At 42.4% G+C, this 17075-nt stretch overlaps 1 protein-coding gene across 2 annotated transcripts in view; it reads right to left on the bottom strand.

Moving 5' to 3' along the window:
* PDE11A (phosphodiesterase 11A) overlaps positions 1 to 17075 on the bottom strand; it is a 418185-nt gene that overhangs the window by 45712 nt on the left and 355398 nt on the right. For both annotated transcript variants that reach the window (XM_021076417.1, XM_021076416.1), the window contains exons 15-16: positions 16050 to 16150; positions 754 to 831 (exon numbers count right to left, since the gene is read on the bottom strand). In XM_021076417.1, the coding sequence (XP_020932076.1) occupies positions 754 to 831; positions 16050 to 16150 (179 nt within the window). The remainder of the gene's footprint in view (positions 1 to 753; positions 832 to 16049; positions 16151 to 17075) is intronic.

The raw sequence follows: 17075 nt of genomic DNA on the forward strand, positions 1-17075 counted from the left end.
CTGGAGTGGCTGCAGTTGGGGGGTTACAGCGTGACACATGAAAGTGATAGTTTGCTGCTGTCTTTTTCTAAACAACTGGGAAGAAGTCCTATGAAAGGTCTAGAACAGACTCTTTATTTCCACCACTAAAATCTGATTGGTTTTATATTTGCAATGCCTACTGTCTCTAAAGAAAAACAAAACTTAACTCTTCACTTTTCCTGGTTCTGTATAACTGTTTTTGGGGATGCAAAAAAATCCTCTCTCCTCTGCAACTTGCATGCCATTGAACAGGACCAATTAGAACATCATTTTCCTTTTTTTTTTGCTTTTTAGGGCAAACGGAGGTTCTCAGGCTGGGGATCAAATCAGCTACAGCTGTCGGCCTCCGCCACAGCCACAGCAACGCAGGATCCAAGCCCAGTCTGCGACCTATACCACAGCTCACGGCAACGCCGGATCCTTAACCCACTGAGCGAGGCCAGGGATTGAACCCACAACCTGATGGTTCCTAGTCAGATTGTTTCCACTGTGCCACAAAGGGAACTCCCATTTTCCACTTTTGAAGACAAATTTATGGAGAGGAGACAAAATAAAGTAAAAGATGAAAAGACTCATTCTCTTATCTTTTCTCCAATTATTCAACTAACCTTTGAACGTTTTGAATGTAAGTTAAGATTTGTTACTTAAAAACCACTTGTGTGCTCTTAGTAAAGCTTGGCTAAATCTTCATTCAAATAATGAAGAAACACATACACAAGAGCTTTTTCTTACCGAAATATATCACGATGGTTTTTGATGTTCCAATCATATTCTCCTTTACTGACAAGTTCGAAGAATTCTGTTCTCCTCCTGTACGAAATCAAATGAAAAAAAAAAAACAAAAAAAACTGGAATGAAATTTCTCAGTCTGCAGGGTGACATAAACACATTTGTGGGAAAATATAAGACTACCTCAAACCAAGTAACTTAATATTTGAAATCATGAGGCTAAAGTGCTTTCAAAATAAATCACTTCTGAAAAAATGTTGAGGCTGTGCTGAAAAAAAAGCCACAATCATTTCTGAATGTATTTACAACGGAGGAGATTATCGAGCCATAAAACAGAAATCAGTGTGGTCCCGCATTTGGAATTACTTGCTGTGACACTTCCTGAAAGTCAGAGAAGGGAGGCAAGGGCACATAAAAACAGGAACAGTTCCAGAATGTTCTTTTATCATTCAACATAGAACTGACCTGTATATGATCCAAGATAAGATAAACGCCCTGGTAGTAAATTCAGCACAAATACTTTTGTTGAGGTTAGAAAACAACCATTTCGCCAAACAACTATTTCACCACTTCAGTGCTTAAACGTGTAGGCTCCGGAGTCAGTGTGGTTTCACGAATGGCTCAGCTGCTTTTTTGCTATGCAACTTTGCAGAATCACTTAAACCCTCTGAGCCTCAATGTCCTAATCTCTAGCTTGGGGACTGTATTTGCTGACTCAGAGTCATTGTGAGGATTAAATGAGACGACGTAGGCAAAGCACTTAGCACGGCTTCTGCATGTTTTAAGTGCTGGGTACACACGTGTGTGGAATCACATTTGGAGATGTGTAGATGTGGAAGGGACCAGAAGGGAATCCTCGAAAGTTGTGAAAAATAGGGTGACTTATTCTTAGTTTCAAAACTTTTTTTTTTTTTTTTTTTTTTTTGGCTTTTTAGGGCCACACATGTGGCATATGGAGGTTCCCAGGCTAGGGGTTGAATCAGAACTGTAGCTGCCGGCCTACGCCACAGTCATGGCAACGCCAGATTCGAGACAATCCTGGATCCTTAACCCACTGAGCAAGACCAGAGATCGAACCTGTGTCCTCATGGATGCTAGTCAGATTCATTTCTGCTGAGCCACGATGGGAACTCCCTCAAAACTTTGCTTTAATCCAGCTATATAATTTTTCATTTTTATATTGAGAAGGGGAAAAAAAAAAAAAGATCACCATTTTGATTCTTTAAGACTCATTTCTCAAGGCTTCACCTTCTTGGCACTTCCTAATGAGAGACTATTCAAAGGATCCTGACACACTGTTTCCCAAAGAGCATCTCAAAAAATGCTGCTCTTAGGAGGTGCTGCACGTCAAGGGATTCCCTGGCCAACTGGGTTTGAGAACTGCTGCCTGTGATATACCTCTTTTGGGTGATTCGCCACCCACAGTAGCCTTTTGAAGGCTCTGAGAAATACTGAGAAAAGCCTGCTCACCCTGGCTTAACCACAGAATTCCATTGCACTGAGGTTTTAAGGAATGCTTTGGAAAATACTACCATGTCATTTATGGTGGAAATCATAATAGGATCTTAGACACTTAGTGCTGACCCCCTATAGTCTGGGGGAAAAAGGACAAGATGCTTAGTGCTACTGGCTCCCCTGTTTCTGGTCTGGAGTTCCCAGCACCAGCTGGTCAACAGTATGGACTTCCTGTCCTCTGGTCAGACAGTCTACTCGAGTTACCTGCAAGGGGGCAGGTCAGGAAGACAAGTAGGTGACTCACTTCCTTGTTTGAGACACAAAGACAGCTCCTGGATCAGCCTCTTCAAGTGGGTACAGGTCAAGGCCATACCACCGATGGGACACTCTCCCCAACAACCTCAGAGCACTCAGCAGAGATGGCCCTGCAGAGTCACACCAAAGAGACCAGCAGCGCCCCTCTCCTTTGGATGGGCAGGGGTGGCCATATCTTTTCTTTTTCTTCTTTTGCTTTTATTTTTTATTTAGGGCCATGCCCATGGCATATGGAAGTTCCCAGGCTAAGGGTCAAATTGGAGCTGTGGCTGCGGACCTATACCACAGTCCCAGCAACTTAGGATCTGAGCCGTGTCTGCAACCTACACCAACCACAGCTCACAGCAATGCCAGAACCTGAACCCACTGAGAGAGGCCAGGGATCGCACCTGGGTCCTCATGGATACTAGTCGGATTTGTTTCCACGGAGCCACAACAGGAACTCCCCATATCTTTTCTTCCTATAACTTTACCATCTTTTTTCATTTGCTCACTCCCTTCCTTATGACCAAGGTCTTTACAACCACGGTCGTGCCTTTTGACATCACCACCGCTGACTGTGAAATGCAACAGAAAGGGAGGCAGTGGAATGGAAAGAGCCCAGGTCTGAACTCAAACTCTCTTGGGCTTACTGCTGACTGTCACTCATTAGCTGTATGGGCCTAGGCAAGTGGTTCCACATGGCTGAGCCTCAGTTTCCAGCTTTGTGGTGAGAGTTTTCAGGGTGTGTCAAGTTTTTGGCACCGGTGGATATTGACTACCTGACAGCCATGATTAATATGTAAATAATATGAATAGTGTTATTGCCAACAGTGAGCCACAATGGACCAGGTGGACTACCTGGAGACTGATGAGGTCATCTACTTCTTTCTTCTCCCTGAATGGAAATTGATCTTCTTTTGACGAATTCTGGAGCAGAAAGTTTGGTTCAACAGATGTTTACTGAACGCTTACTCTATGCCAACAATTTACTAGTCTTTATGGACCTAAGACATGAGTGCAAGTTGAAAACATCTCTGAGTTTAGCAGGGACAAATAAATAGGTAATCACCCTTACAAGGTGATACTAATGATAATACTAATGATACTGGGATGAGAGTGAGGTTGGGGAGACCCTGACCTTGGGCACAAAATCAGCATAAATACAAAAAAAAAAATCCATCATGATTTTTAATATAAAAAATATCAAAATTTTAGGGAGTTCCCATGGTGGCTCAGTGGCTAACAACCCGACTAGGATTCATGAGGACGCAGGATTGATCCCTGGCCTCACTCAGTGGGTTAAATATCTGGCATTGCTGTGGCTGTGGCGTAGGCTGGTGGCTGCAGCTCCGATTCAACCCCTAGCCTGGGAACCTCCATATGCCATGGGTACAGCCCTAAAAAGAAGAAAGACAAAAAAATGTATCAAAATTTTAAAGACAGGCTCTGTGACACTGCAGGCTTCATGACTCGCCTCATTTCCCTACCCTGAGGAAGCTAATATTTATTGGGTCCTTATTATGTCCCAGGTACACTTCTTGGGTTCTGTCGCTTATTAGCCACATGATCAATCTTGGGTAGGTTATTTAACTTTGCTAGGCGTCAGGTTTTTTTTTTTTATTAGAAAAGAGTAATAGGAATTCCCATCGTGGTGCAGCAGAAACGAATCCAACTAGGAACCATGAGGTAGTGGGTTCGATCCCTGGCCTCACTCAGTGGGCTAAGGATCCGGTGTTGCCGTGAGCTGTGGTGTAGGCTGCAGACGCAGCTCGGATCCGGCATGGCTGTGGCATAGGCCAGCAGGTGTAGCTCCTATTAGACCCCTAGCCTGGGAACATGCTGTTGGTACAGCCCTAAAACACACACACAAAAAAAAAAGAAAAGAAAAAAAAGAAAAAGAAAAGAGTAATAGTAATGGGATCTGCCTTGTTAGGGTTGGTGGGAGGACTCAATGAGAGGATTTACATAAAACACTTAGCACAGTGCCTGGCATATAGTAGGTGCTCAGTAAGGATTAGCTAATGGTATCAAGCTCAGAAGGTTGACTGAACTGGCCAAAGCTGGTGAGTGGCAAAGCTGGGATACAAACACAATCTATTGGAAAAACGGCTGCCCCAAGGAGCTAAGAGGTGCCCAGAGCGTCCTGGGAGCACAGAGGAAGGCACTTGACTTGGCCTGGAGAGTCATGGAAGACCATGGAAGGCTTTCTGAAGGAGCTTGCTAGTCTTCACGCCTGTCTTAATAAGCTCGTGGGTGTCTTTTCAATCCCATGAGTTATTCTAAGAAATCACTAGAATGCAATCTCCATGAGGACAATGGCCTGGCCCAGTTTTGTTCACTCCTGAATCCCCAGGGCCTACGACAGTGCCTTCCATGTGCTAGGTGCTTGATAAATATTGGTTGAATTAATGAGCAAAGGAAAAAGATGATTTCAGAAAACTATTCGGTAGGGGAAAAAAAAAACCCTCTTCCGTCACTGGTTTCACCTCGATTCTAGATTCACCTAGATTATTACAGGGTCTTCACAGTTGTCATTTGGAGACTGAGTTAAGAACACAACCTAAAACCTATTCAAGAAAAGCCTTGTCAGATTCTTGAAGATTAGATTCTAACTTGAACCAAGTGGACAACATTACAAGTTGTGGCAAATGTAAGAACAACATTTTCCACCAACGTCTGACCCTTCCTCCATAGCTCCTTTTATGACATAGCAACCAAATAGCACCAAAAGAATAAATCCCACAATGATGAAAATTTTAATACCTAGAGTTGCTGGTATAAAAGTCTTAAATCAACTGAAACCAAAATCAGGCCTAGGCATCACATCACATTATAAAAAAGCTAGGTTCCACTGCATCAGGACAAGAGGGAGCCTCCTCTATCCAGAGATATGGTAGACAGAGGAAGGGCAGAGTGAATCTTTTTACAGAGTGTAGAGAAATAGGGCATACTAATTTTATTTTTCCTCCACTGACAAAAGTGGAGAATAGGGTGGCTATTTCCTGATAAGTGCAATTTATTCTGGAGTCTCAAGGTTTGGCTCTTTCTCTGCTTCTCTGTCTCTATGTATATATGTATATATACATATACATATGTAGGTATATGTATACACACATATGTATATGTAAAATTGCTGGGTCACAGAATGATGTCTGTTTAATTTGAATTTTCATTATAGACTGTCAGAAGAATGTGGAACCTCTGGAAGAACTGCTGTAATCCTCTCCTGTATAGGTGAGGAAACTCAAGGTGAAGGAAGGTGAAGTGTTTTGCCCAGGGTCCCAGAGCATTTATGGGCAAATCTAGGTAGATTCTAGGTCCCCAGCCTCCTGGTTCAGCCTCTGAGATAATTTTTTTTTCTTTTTTTTTCCAGGGCTGCACCTGCAGCATGTGGAGGTTCCCAGGCTAGGGGTCTAATTGGAGCTGTAGCCGTCTGCCTACACCAGAGCCACAGCAACGGGGGATCCGAGCCACATCTGCGACCTACACCACAGTCCACGGCAACACCGGATCCTTAACCCACTGAACGAGGCCAGGGATTGAACCCACAACCTCATGGTTCCTAGTCAGATTCGTTAACCACTGAGCCACAGCAGGAACTCCGAGGTAATCTTTATAACTGTGTGCATGAACCTTGGGGGCCCAACAGCCTTGCATGCTATGAGAATCTGGTCAGAGACGTAACAGCATTGTAGGCTGCTGTCCTAAGGAATTACCTAGTACTGAATGCCATGGCAGGCAGCAGACAGAGGATCAACAACCAGGGGATGCTTCAAAGAGCTGCAGATGGCCCAGCCCGGGTTGGTGGTCCTCGGGCTCTAGGTAGTATATTCTGACCTCCCCCTTAGTGATGATCATTCTAAAGCAACAATGTGAAATCCACTGTGCTCTTGAGAAACAAACTGGCCCCAAAGTGGCTTCTTTCAGCACCTGTATGCGAACATCTATACGGGATATGGAGTCAAAATCGGCATGTGTGAAACTGTTAGAAAGAGGAGCACTTTTAAAAACATGTGCTGCTAAATCGAACCTTTGAAAATCCACAAAATTATATAACACTCCCTAAATCCACACTCCTCTCTCCTGAGGAACTATATCATTAACTTTTCAAGCAGATCATTGGGAACCTTGGTTTTCAAGGACAATGGCAAGTACCTCAGCTAGTGAAAAGCAACTTACTGGAAAATCTCATTTATAATCAGATATGTTTTTATTAGGCTTTTATCCTGCTCTCCTGACATCTGTTCCACTCAGAAAAATAGCGGTCTTTAAAAAAGCATCATTTGAACAGAACTGCTAAAATTACCCTCAAAAATAACTCTGAAGATTGGTTACCAGTCACCCATCACCACAGTGAAAATCTTTCTGGTTTGTAATTTATCTGCAAGGCACTTTTTATTTGTGAAGTGGGAAATCACCAAGCCTGTGTATACTTTAATCAGGAATACTTTTTGGTAAATTTATATAAATCTATATGTATATATGTACACATATTCTTTATTTATCTAACTGTTCTGAATCTATTAAAAGTCTATGAATGTTAGGAAGGTTTTACTGCAGAGGCAGCAAATCATAATTGTGACTCTCCTGCAGTTTCAATGCCAGAATTATCCGACAGGGTGGCTGGAGGGTGCTGAGTGGAATGGGTTCAGGGGAGGAGGATTTTGTTCTTTCAGTGTTCCTACAGCTCACTCCATAGGCAAACCATACCTCTGCAACTGATTGCTAAATGCCAGTTCTGGAGAGATTTCTGAACTTCAGGTGTAAAAGCACCAGAGAGGAATAATATATAGGCAGATGTTAATCCCAGTAATTATGAAACAAAGGGATATATTTAATTTGGAAAGTGAATTGTCTCCCTGTGTTAGACTAGCACTGATAACACAAGGGCCAGCTAAGAACCCGAGTGAAATTACCTGTTTGATGCTGTGCTGTTGTTGACAGCATGAATAACACTGCAGGAAATGGAAAGACCAGAACGACTCTCCATATTGATAATGACAGTAAGTGAGACAATACAAGGCCCCAACCGCTGGTTCAGTTGATCCTTAAACCAGGCCAAGAAGTGGTTTAAGGGGTTGCTAGTTGGTGCATGGCCTAGTTGCCCCTGTGTTTATTTGGCACGGAGCACCCCTCATGCTGTGGGATTACTGTTTTTCTCACTTCCCCACTGGGCTCTGAGCCTGTGAAGGCAAGAATCGTGTTTTATCTGCCTGTGCATCCCCAGTAACTAGCACAGTGCCTGCCATAAAGGAGGCATCAGTAAGTGCTAATGGATACATTTCTCATATTTTATTCAGTTGCAATATCATGTGGATGTGGATATGAGGATGAGTAAAATGCTTTGATATGCATCAAAAAGTACCAAGATATTTCTTCCACTAACCTGCCACAGTGTCTATTGTTCTAACATTAGAGTAATTTCTGTAGGTTAATTTATCAGCTCTGTTAAAATATAAGAAGGTTTGGGAAAGAACAGTGGGTTAAGCCTATAAGTCATTACACCTTACTATGCATTAATTTTTCCTCTTCCTTTCCGATATAGGGTTAGTTGAGTGCAGGCTACTGTGGAGCTTGAAAACATATTGGGTTCTTCATAAACATTTGCTGAATGACAAATGAATGAATATTCCTGTCTTCATGGCAGTAAAAACATTTGAGTTCCTTTTGTGTTTTATAAAATAAATTGTTCTAGATATTAGTCTACTTTTTTGAAGCATGGTCAAACTATAACTCCTAACAATCCAAGATAATTCAGTACACTTTGCTGTCACCATCAGATGCTTTTGAGAAATGCTACTTACTGCATCCTTTTGGAAAGACAAAGGCCAAGAAACCATTAGACTGGGCATTTTCCGTAATTGCTGATGAATGTTTGCAGAGCACAAAGGGAAATGAAAAGTCTTCAATTGGAAGATGAGTCTGATTAATTTAGAAAGTCAACTGGAAAAGGACTGAGCCCCCAAATGGATTTATAAAATCTGAATTCTTGGATAATTCTCAGTTTAAATAGTGATTGGATGCAATGTAGTGTGCAGCCGTGAGCGCAGACAACTTGATGACCTTGGGCAAATTATTCACCCTGTCTAGGTCTAGGCATCCTTAGCTATGAGATGGGGATAACAGTCTCTACCTTGCAGGTTGATATGAGAGTTCAATATCAGAGAGTTACTTTTATTTATTTATTTATTTTCTTTTTCAGGCAGCACCTGCGACACATGAAGTTCCCAGGCTAGGTGTTGAATTGGAGCTGCATCTGCCAGCCACAGCCACAGCCACAGCAATGCTGGATCTGAGCCATGTCTGTGACCTACAATACAGCTCAAGGCAACACCAGATCCTTAACCCACTGAACAGGACCAGGGATCGAACCTGGGTCCTCATGGATATCAGTCAGGTTGGTTTCCGCTGAGCCACAATGGGAACTCTAAAGAGTTAATATTTTGAGAATTTCTTATGTCAGGCAGGTTTGGGGGCTCCAAGAGTGAGCTACAGAGGAAGATGTGTGCATTCATGGAGCTCCCATCCTAGTGGTGGTAGAGGGAGATACTGTAATGCCTAGGACAGTGCTGGGCACGGAGAAGGCACCTGGTAGACGAGGGATGAAGCAGTGTGTGGTCACAATCGGTTGAAGATGAATGCTAAATTATTATTGCTATTCGATGGCGACAACCTCCATGACTGCATTAAAGCTAGAGAATCTCTGATTTCTGATGTCCCAGCTTAGCTCAACTGCAAACAAGGAGCCTCTGATTGAAGTCTCAGCCCCATCGGCGAAGCTCCTGAGCAGCTCTAACTTGGAGTCCCCCCCTTCTCCTGGAGTCTGCAGGTCTGCAACCCCTCTCCTGATCACCTTCGGTTTGATACCTAGTGGGTTTAGAATGGGCCTTACTTGCCCCTAGTGCCCAGTGTTTTCAGGAGTGGCCTCACTTTCCCCTTAATGCTCTTAAACTAATAGCTACAGAACTGCAGAGAGGATGGAAGAACAGATAAAAGCATTTTGGAGCCCAAATACTTGGCTCCAATCTCAGCTTTACCATTGAACACGGTGAACAATTTACTGAATCTCCTAAACCTGTTTCCTCACATGCACAATGAGGTCAATAACAGTACCTACTCTGATAGAACAGCTTTAAGTATTAAATGGGATAATGTGTATATAAAGCTCCCAAGTGAGCATGCAGGACATTGTAGGTGTTGTTTTTATTACTAATTACAGAAGAAGCAATGGTCCTCTTTGTTGAATTACTAGCAGACAGATAAGACAATGCAACTGTGACATCTCTTTGAAGTTTTAACACTTATAATTTTGGATCTCTCGCTCTCTCTCAGTCTACCCCAACAAGAGCCATCTTTTATGGTCCAAATTTTATTAGGTTTTCTGGCTGAATGATTCTTTTCTTTATAAGGTAATTTAAATGATCAATGTTATCAAATTTGAATTATTCAGATTATTTAAATTTTAATTATCACATAGGTAGGTAATCTCCTTTGGCCACCACAAGGACTCTATAGGAGATTGGTTCAGGTCATGTGCCTGTCCCCATGCTGCTGACCAGGAAACCAAAGCAAAGAGAGATTAACTGAGTGACTTTCTCAGAGTTACATGGCTGGTTACCAATAGGGTATATCTAATTCCTGCTTGAGATGCTGAAATTACTATTTAATTATCAAAGCTGTATTCACTGCAGGGACTCAGAAGTAGGCACAGAAATCAATTTCAGAAAACCACTCAGCAGTAACTGGAAAATGTTTTCAGTGAGTTAGAAAATCAGACTAAAGAATTAACCCCCGACTTGGGCTGTGAAGCCTAGAAATTTGCACTGAGGTTTTGTTTTAGTTTTTGTTTCTTAAACTTACGAATTTTCTTTTCACTCATCATTTATAGTATAGATTCCCGAGCTCAATCAAAGCTATTAGTATTTAAATTTACAAGTTTTTGTGGCTGTTTTCATTATTTATTTATTTATTTATTTTGCTTTTCGGGGCCACACCCGTGGCATATGGAGGTCCCCAGGCTAGAGGTCGAATCGGAGCTATGCCTACGCCTACGCCACAGCAACGCAGGACCTGAGCCGCATCTGCGTCCTACACCACAGCTCACGGCAACGCCAGATCCTTAACCCACTGAGCAAGGCCAGGGATAGAACCTGAAACCTCATGGTTCCTAGTTGGATTTCTTTCCGCTGCACCATGACAGGAACTCCTTTGTGGCTGTTTTTAAAGAGGTTCCACATTGCCAGGAATTTTACTTTTTTTTCCCTTTTGGTGCATAGCCAGAAATCCTGCTCCTAGGAATGAGTTATAACCCCCTCCAAAATGCCTGGATGGTCACCCTGACCATTCTAGACTGACTTTTCCTTTCTTTTGGGAGAAAAGCAGTGACCTTCCTTTTTGGTTGGCCTCAGTTGCCTTGAGACTTTTGATTTGAGTAGTCAGAGCAGAAGAACCAAAGTTAAAACAAACTTCTAGAAAGTGTACAGGGCCACCTCATGGCCCACTTTCTTTCAGCCATTGCTGCTCCAACCAGTGCCAGAGTTCCTGCCTTGGCTGTCCTGCGCTTTGCTTACCTCCTGCCTGGTGCTGCTCTGATTGCACGTGTGAGATGCAGGGTGGCTGGAGGAATCCCCAGCCCTCAGCCTGCACATCCTGGAAGCGTATGGGAGTTTCAACACCTGTGTTACAGCCTTGGCTGATGGAGGCTGGAGGCTGGTGGATAATTGTGAGATGCAGCTCATATAAGATTTTCAGACAGTCCCAGCAGGATCAAGCCCGACTGACAACAGTGGTGACCAACAGGAAATGTGTCTTTACAACAGCTTCCCTCCTTCCCTGTTTCACTGTTCCAGCCCCTCACTCCTATTCCTGGTGTTACCTCTGAAACTAAACTATGTGCACGCAAGCCCTTGTCTCTGGCTCTGTTTTGGGAAAGGGGAATGGGAACTCACACTGGTTTTCTATTAATCTGACTCATGTACACCTGGGAAGATGAATATTGCCATGTAATGCATCCTCAGCTCAAATGACAACTATTTCTTGATTCTCCCATTAGAGAAGGAATCTACAGTGATTGCAGAAGAGCCTTGAAACCAGAAGGTATGGGTTCCGGCTTAGCCACAAATTAGTTATGTGACCCAAGCTACACAACTAAACCTTTTTGAGCTCAGTACCTGCTCTCCACAATAAAGGAGAGGAATTGGATTACATCATTTCTAACATCCCTTCCAGTTCCACAACTGCATCTTTGGGAAATAAAAGCAACTGGGAGAAAGTCTGTAGTAGCTGCTTTCCCCCTCATTAACCCTAGGAATTGTTTTGCTTGAAAATATGGCAATACTTTAAGGCGCCTTTAGACAGGCAAGTGAATCAGCCTCCTGAAGGTCCAGATTAGAGAATGAGCAGCTATTCAGAACCTCGAAAAACAATAACGCTGACAAAAAGAGAACAAGTCAGCTTCCTTGGAGTCAGCAAACATTAGCAGGGGCTGCAGCATTAAGATAAGAGCAGAGTAATGAGAAAACGAGTTGCAACCAACTTCCTTGACTGAATTCCAGCGGTCATTCAGTGATTCGTCACATGCCTAACAAGGCTTGATGAATGGACTCCAAGTGTTGACATTTTTTTCTCCCTTAGAAGTTACTTGGAAACTTGGCTTGGGAAAATGCTTCTACTTTGAGAAAAATTACACAAAACCCTGCAACTGTTAGACATGGGAAACAGGAATGTTAAAGCGATACAAGATTCCATAAATAACCAATCGAGAAGCATCGATTCAGAAAAAGATGGAAGATCATGAGAGTTAAGTCAAAATGGGGGCCACAGAACATCAAAAAATAAACAGGCTATAAAGCAAATGAGGTTGTCGATGTCACCATTTATAAAACATACCAGACACTTAGAAGATATAAGACATTTATAGGACAGATGACATAGATACTAGTATCTCCATTTTACACATGAAGAAAAGAGGCTCAGAGAGGTAAATAGTTTGATGATACAGCTATGTAATGGCAGAGCTGGGCTTTTTACATTTAAAACATATTTTTAAAATTAAAATTTATATTATAAAGTAATACATGCACGTTGTTAACAAATCAAACAGTACTAAAAATTATTTAATCAAATAAAGACGTGTTTTTCATATTTCTGCCTTAATTGTCCTTTGACTGTATTTTCCAATGTTTCATTTGATTTTTATTTTGGCCATCATGTTTTTAATTTCCAAGAGCTCTTTCTTCTACAATTGCATCCTGTTCTTATTTTATGGAGGCAATATTTTAGCTCTCTAAGGATATTAACAATAGCTTTTGGTTTTTGTTTTCTCTGAATTCCAATTAATTTTCTGTTTGTTTTGGCCTCTGTGTTTCATATGGGAGGCTTTCCTAAAATGTCCTGTGATCCTTGGTATCTGTGTGTAAGAGAATGGCACAAAAAAAGCTAAGCAGGAGTCATATGTGTGTCCCATACACATTGCATGGGATGTAGTTATACTAAAAAGTTACTCATTGTTTATCTGAAATTCAAATTTAACTGTCTTTCTTGGATTTCTATTTGCTGAATCTGAGAACCTTGAATATGGGGCTTACAGATGCTAGCCTCTAGGTCACTGGGCTGTGGGCTCCAAGTTTCAATCGGGAAACTTGTTCCATTTTTTTTTTTATTTCATCTCCTCTTCTGAGCTCTGCATCTCATACCCACCTTGAACTTTTCTCAATCCAGAGAGCTTTCTTTCATCTCTCCAGAGAATCAATCTCTGGAAAGGGAGTTATCGAGTAGGTTGGTAGAGGACTTTGTGGGCTCTGAGTGTCCTGAAACCTGACTTTCTAGTACTCTCTCAGTCTCAAACTGTGAGTGCTGCATCCTCTTTTCAGGGTACCTTTTTGTCTCTAAGCCCCGAGCAGGGCTGTGCAGGGGAAACCAGCTGGCTTCTCAGAGTTGTCCTCCTACTTGCCACTCCCCTTGGCCAGATCTGTTACTGTTCATCAGTGGGCCTTGTGTTTCCCAGACATGCTTTGACATCTCTTATCAGTGGTTGTGGGCCCTCTCCCTTTCTCCTTGCAGATTTATGCCCTTTTGTTTTTGCTTAAAACATTTTTTATTTTGGCCATGCCCATGACATATGGATTTTCCAGAGCCAGGGATCAAACTCTGACTTTTAAACTTATTTGGTGCCATTTTAGTGGAGTTTCATAAGGGAGAAGACATAGACACTTGGGCTCAAAACACCAGGTTTAACTAGAATGCCAGAAAGAGACTTAAATCCAGACCAATATAATTCCAAAGCCTTTACTCTTGCCACCATACCATGTAATAACCCACTCATCAGAGATCAACAATAAATGCCTGTGGCATAGAGCATCAGTTGTCTATGCCAATATCTCTCTTCCCTTTTTTTTCTTAGTAATAGTACCCCTAATTTTTAGTAGGGCATATAATTACCCAAAATGAAGCCTTCAATTCCTAACCTTCCCTCAACCAAGGGGTGGCCAAGTAACTCAATTTGACTAATGAAATGTAAGTGGAATTGTTATGTGAAGCTTCCAGAAAACTGTCTTAAAAGATAACTTGCATCACTTTTGGGCCCTTCCTTTCTTGTCCCTTCTTTCTTTCTGATAGCTAGAATATGGATATTATGCTTGGAGCTTGAGCAGCTCTCTTGGACTAAGGTGGAAACCTTGTGTTGCAGGTGGCAGCAAAGGAAGATAAAGTGGCCTGGGTCCCTGATGACTTAATGTAGCTACTCCACCAACTGCAGATTGCTTATCTCCAGACTTCTTCAATGTGACTCAGAAGTAAGCTCTTGTTATTTTGGGTGTCCTGTCTCATACAATTGTATCTAATTCTAACTCATGCAAAGGACAATAAGATCCAAAGGGAGGGAGTGACGTAGGCTTATTAGAGAAGGTGGTAGAAGATAGTTCAGCCAGAACCAGAAATGAAGGAACAGGATTCCATGTAGGGACGGTGATGTGACTGGGGCACAGGGGGACTGCATAAGGTGTTTTCAAAGGGCAACATGCAGTTTAATTAAAAAAAAAAAAAAAAGATTATGTTATTTTTTTTCTGAAAAAACAAAAAATCCCAAACAACTGAAGAGTAACGTGTAGATCGGTCTGGTTGGAGGACAGAAATTGTGTAGGAGAGAAGAGGAAGATGAGAATGAACGATGGTTGAGGACAGATTACAGAGAACCTTGAAACTCGAGAACCAAGTTTAGAGGTTGCTTTGAAAGCAATGAAGCCACTGAAGGCTTTGGAGGTGGGGCTGGAAATACGTGTTTGGAATGTGAGCGAGGGTTAGAGTGAAGAATTTCAGGGTCTTCTCTGTATCTACCTAGAGGTAATATAGAGCTGAGGCCAGGGGAATGAATAGAGAGTAGAGAAAGAAGAACATGGGTTCAGGAACTCATACGGAGGAGCAAGGAGAAAAGAAACCTACAAGGGATCCAGAAAAGCAGAGAGAAAGGCAGGTGGGCATTGGGGAAGAAAAGAGAGTAGAAATTGGCAAACCTTCCAATATCTCAAAGAAGCTATAAAATATGAGAAATGATTAAAGGACACTGAATTTGGGGACAGGAAGTCTCTGGTGACCACCGAAAGAGCAATGTGGATCGAAAGTGCAGGTGGATGCTGGTCTCCAAAGTGTAAGAAGGAGTTGGGGAAATAAAGGGACTCGTGTGCTCCATTTATTTTAGGCAGTAAAAGAGGTCAACTGAAAAGCCATTAAAGACCGTGGGGTCAAGTCAAAGAATTTTTTAAGGAAAGGAAGTTGTTTGGCCCTGCAGAAAGGAGTAACTGGGCATATTGCCACAGAAGAGATCACCGGGCTGCCAAGACAGGTAGTGCCTGAGGGGGCAGGTCTCACAGGGATGGAGTAGGACAGAATCGCCAGCTCAGATGGAGGAAAGAGGCACGGCTGTTCTGAGGAGAGCTAGAGGAGAGGCGAGGAATGAAGCCTTGGATTTCTGGACATCCTTTCAGCAACAATTCTTTTCATTAGCATCGTCACTGCCATTACAGATCTTAACCAGAAGTAATAGTCTGCAAAAGCAATCTTAGCCAGTCTCTGAAATAAAAACGGCCATCTCTTAGCTTCAGCCAAGAGTCCCAAACAAGGCTCATAAAACAGAAAAAAGATAAATCTCATGACTGTAGCCCAGATTGTCTTGTTTTATAGACCCCACCTTAATGAAGTTCTTTTTTTTTTTAATTCAAAAAATTTTTATATTTTATGGCTAATTCTCAGCATATGGAAGTTCCCAGACCAGGGATTGAATCCGAGCCGCGGCTGTGGCAACACCAGATCCTTTAACCTACTGTGGTGGGCCAGGGATTGAACCCGAGCTGCTGCAGTCGGATTCTTAACCCACAGCACCGCAGTAGGAACTCCAATGAAGTTCTTTTAGATGGGGGGGGGGGAGTTTAGCTCATTTACACATGGATATCAGTGCTAGAATAACAGCAACCCCCCGGTATGGACCTGAAAATTAATTACAGGAGGAAACTTTGGATATCCATTTGTCAAATAGATCAAATGCCAATACCTACTCAAAGTACAGCGTGAGGTCCGTTGCCAGTATTGACTGCTTCAAAAGCTGCATAAGGTCACTGTATTCCTTGGAGGACAAATTAGCAAAGATGTTGTGACCCTGTAATGAGAAAGTAAAAAAAAATCACAAAAGACAACATTAACTCTGAGCTTGGCGATTACCTGTTTTTCCTACATTTTTTTTTAAAGTTCTAGAAACACGATAAAATTATTTTTGTAAGGGTTTAATGACATTTTGTTGAACGGCAAACAGATTCCTTGGCAATCGTAGCAAAGCCAGAAATGCAATCATTTTGAGGAGGATCCCCAAGGGATGCTTTATTATGTCTAGTTTTGAAGAGAAAACTGAAAAATGTTTGAACTCATCTTACCAAGGAGATGTTTGTGCCAGCAACTCCACTTAACTGCCCATTTCCTGTGGAACGACTGAGCAAAGTTGACAAAACTTTTGGGAATCTTTCTGACCCCAAAATACATACTAGTCTCACTAGTAAACATTCAAGTGGGCATTTTATTTTATTATTATTTTTTGCTTTTTATGGCCGCACTCACGGCATATGGAGGTTCCCAGGCTAGGGGTCGAATTTGAGCTATAGCTGCCGGCCCACGCCACAGCCACAGCAATGTGGGATACGAGCTGCATCTGTGACCTAAACCACAGCTCACAGCAACTCCGGATCGTTAACCCAATGAGCGAGGCCAGGGATCAAACCTGCAACTTCATGGTTCCTAGTTGGATTCGTTTCCTCTGCGCCATGACAGTAACTCCTCAAGTTGGCATTTTATTTTATTTTTTTCAAGTTGGCATTATAGAAGTACTTGCTATGGCAACAAATGACCTCAAGGAGGAGAAACATTAGGCTAGTGGTACACAAATGGGGATGATTTTTGTCAATGGGCACTGCTGGCAACATCTAGAGACATTTTTATTGTCACGTTGATGGATGGTGCCACTGGCATCTAGTGGGTAGAGGTCAGGGAGGCTGCTAAATATCCTACAATACACCAGACAGCACCCACGACAA

Source organism: Sus scrofa, chromosome 15 (genome assembly GCF_000003025.6).
Source record: "Sus scrofa isolate TJ Tabasco breed Duroc chromosome 15, Sscrofa11.1, whole genome shotgun sequence".
In the NCBI taxonomy this organism is placed as follows: Eukaryota; Metazoa; Chordata; class Mammalia; order Artiodactyla; family Suidae; genus Sus; species Sus scrofa.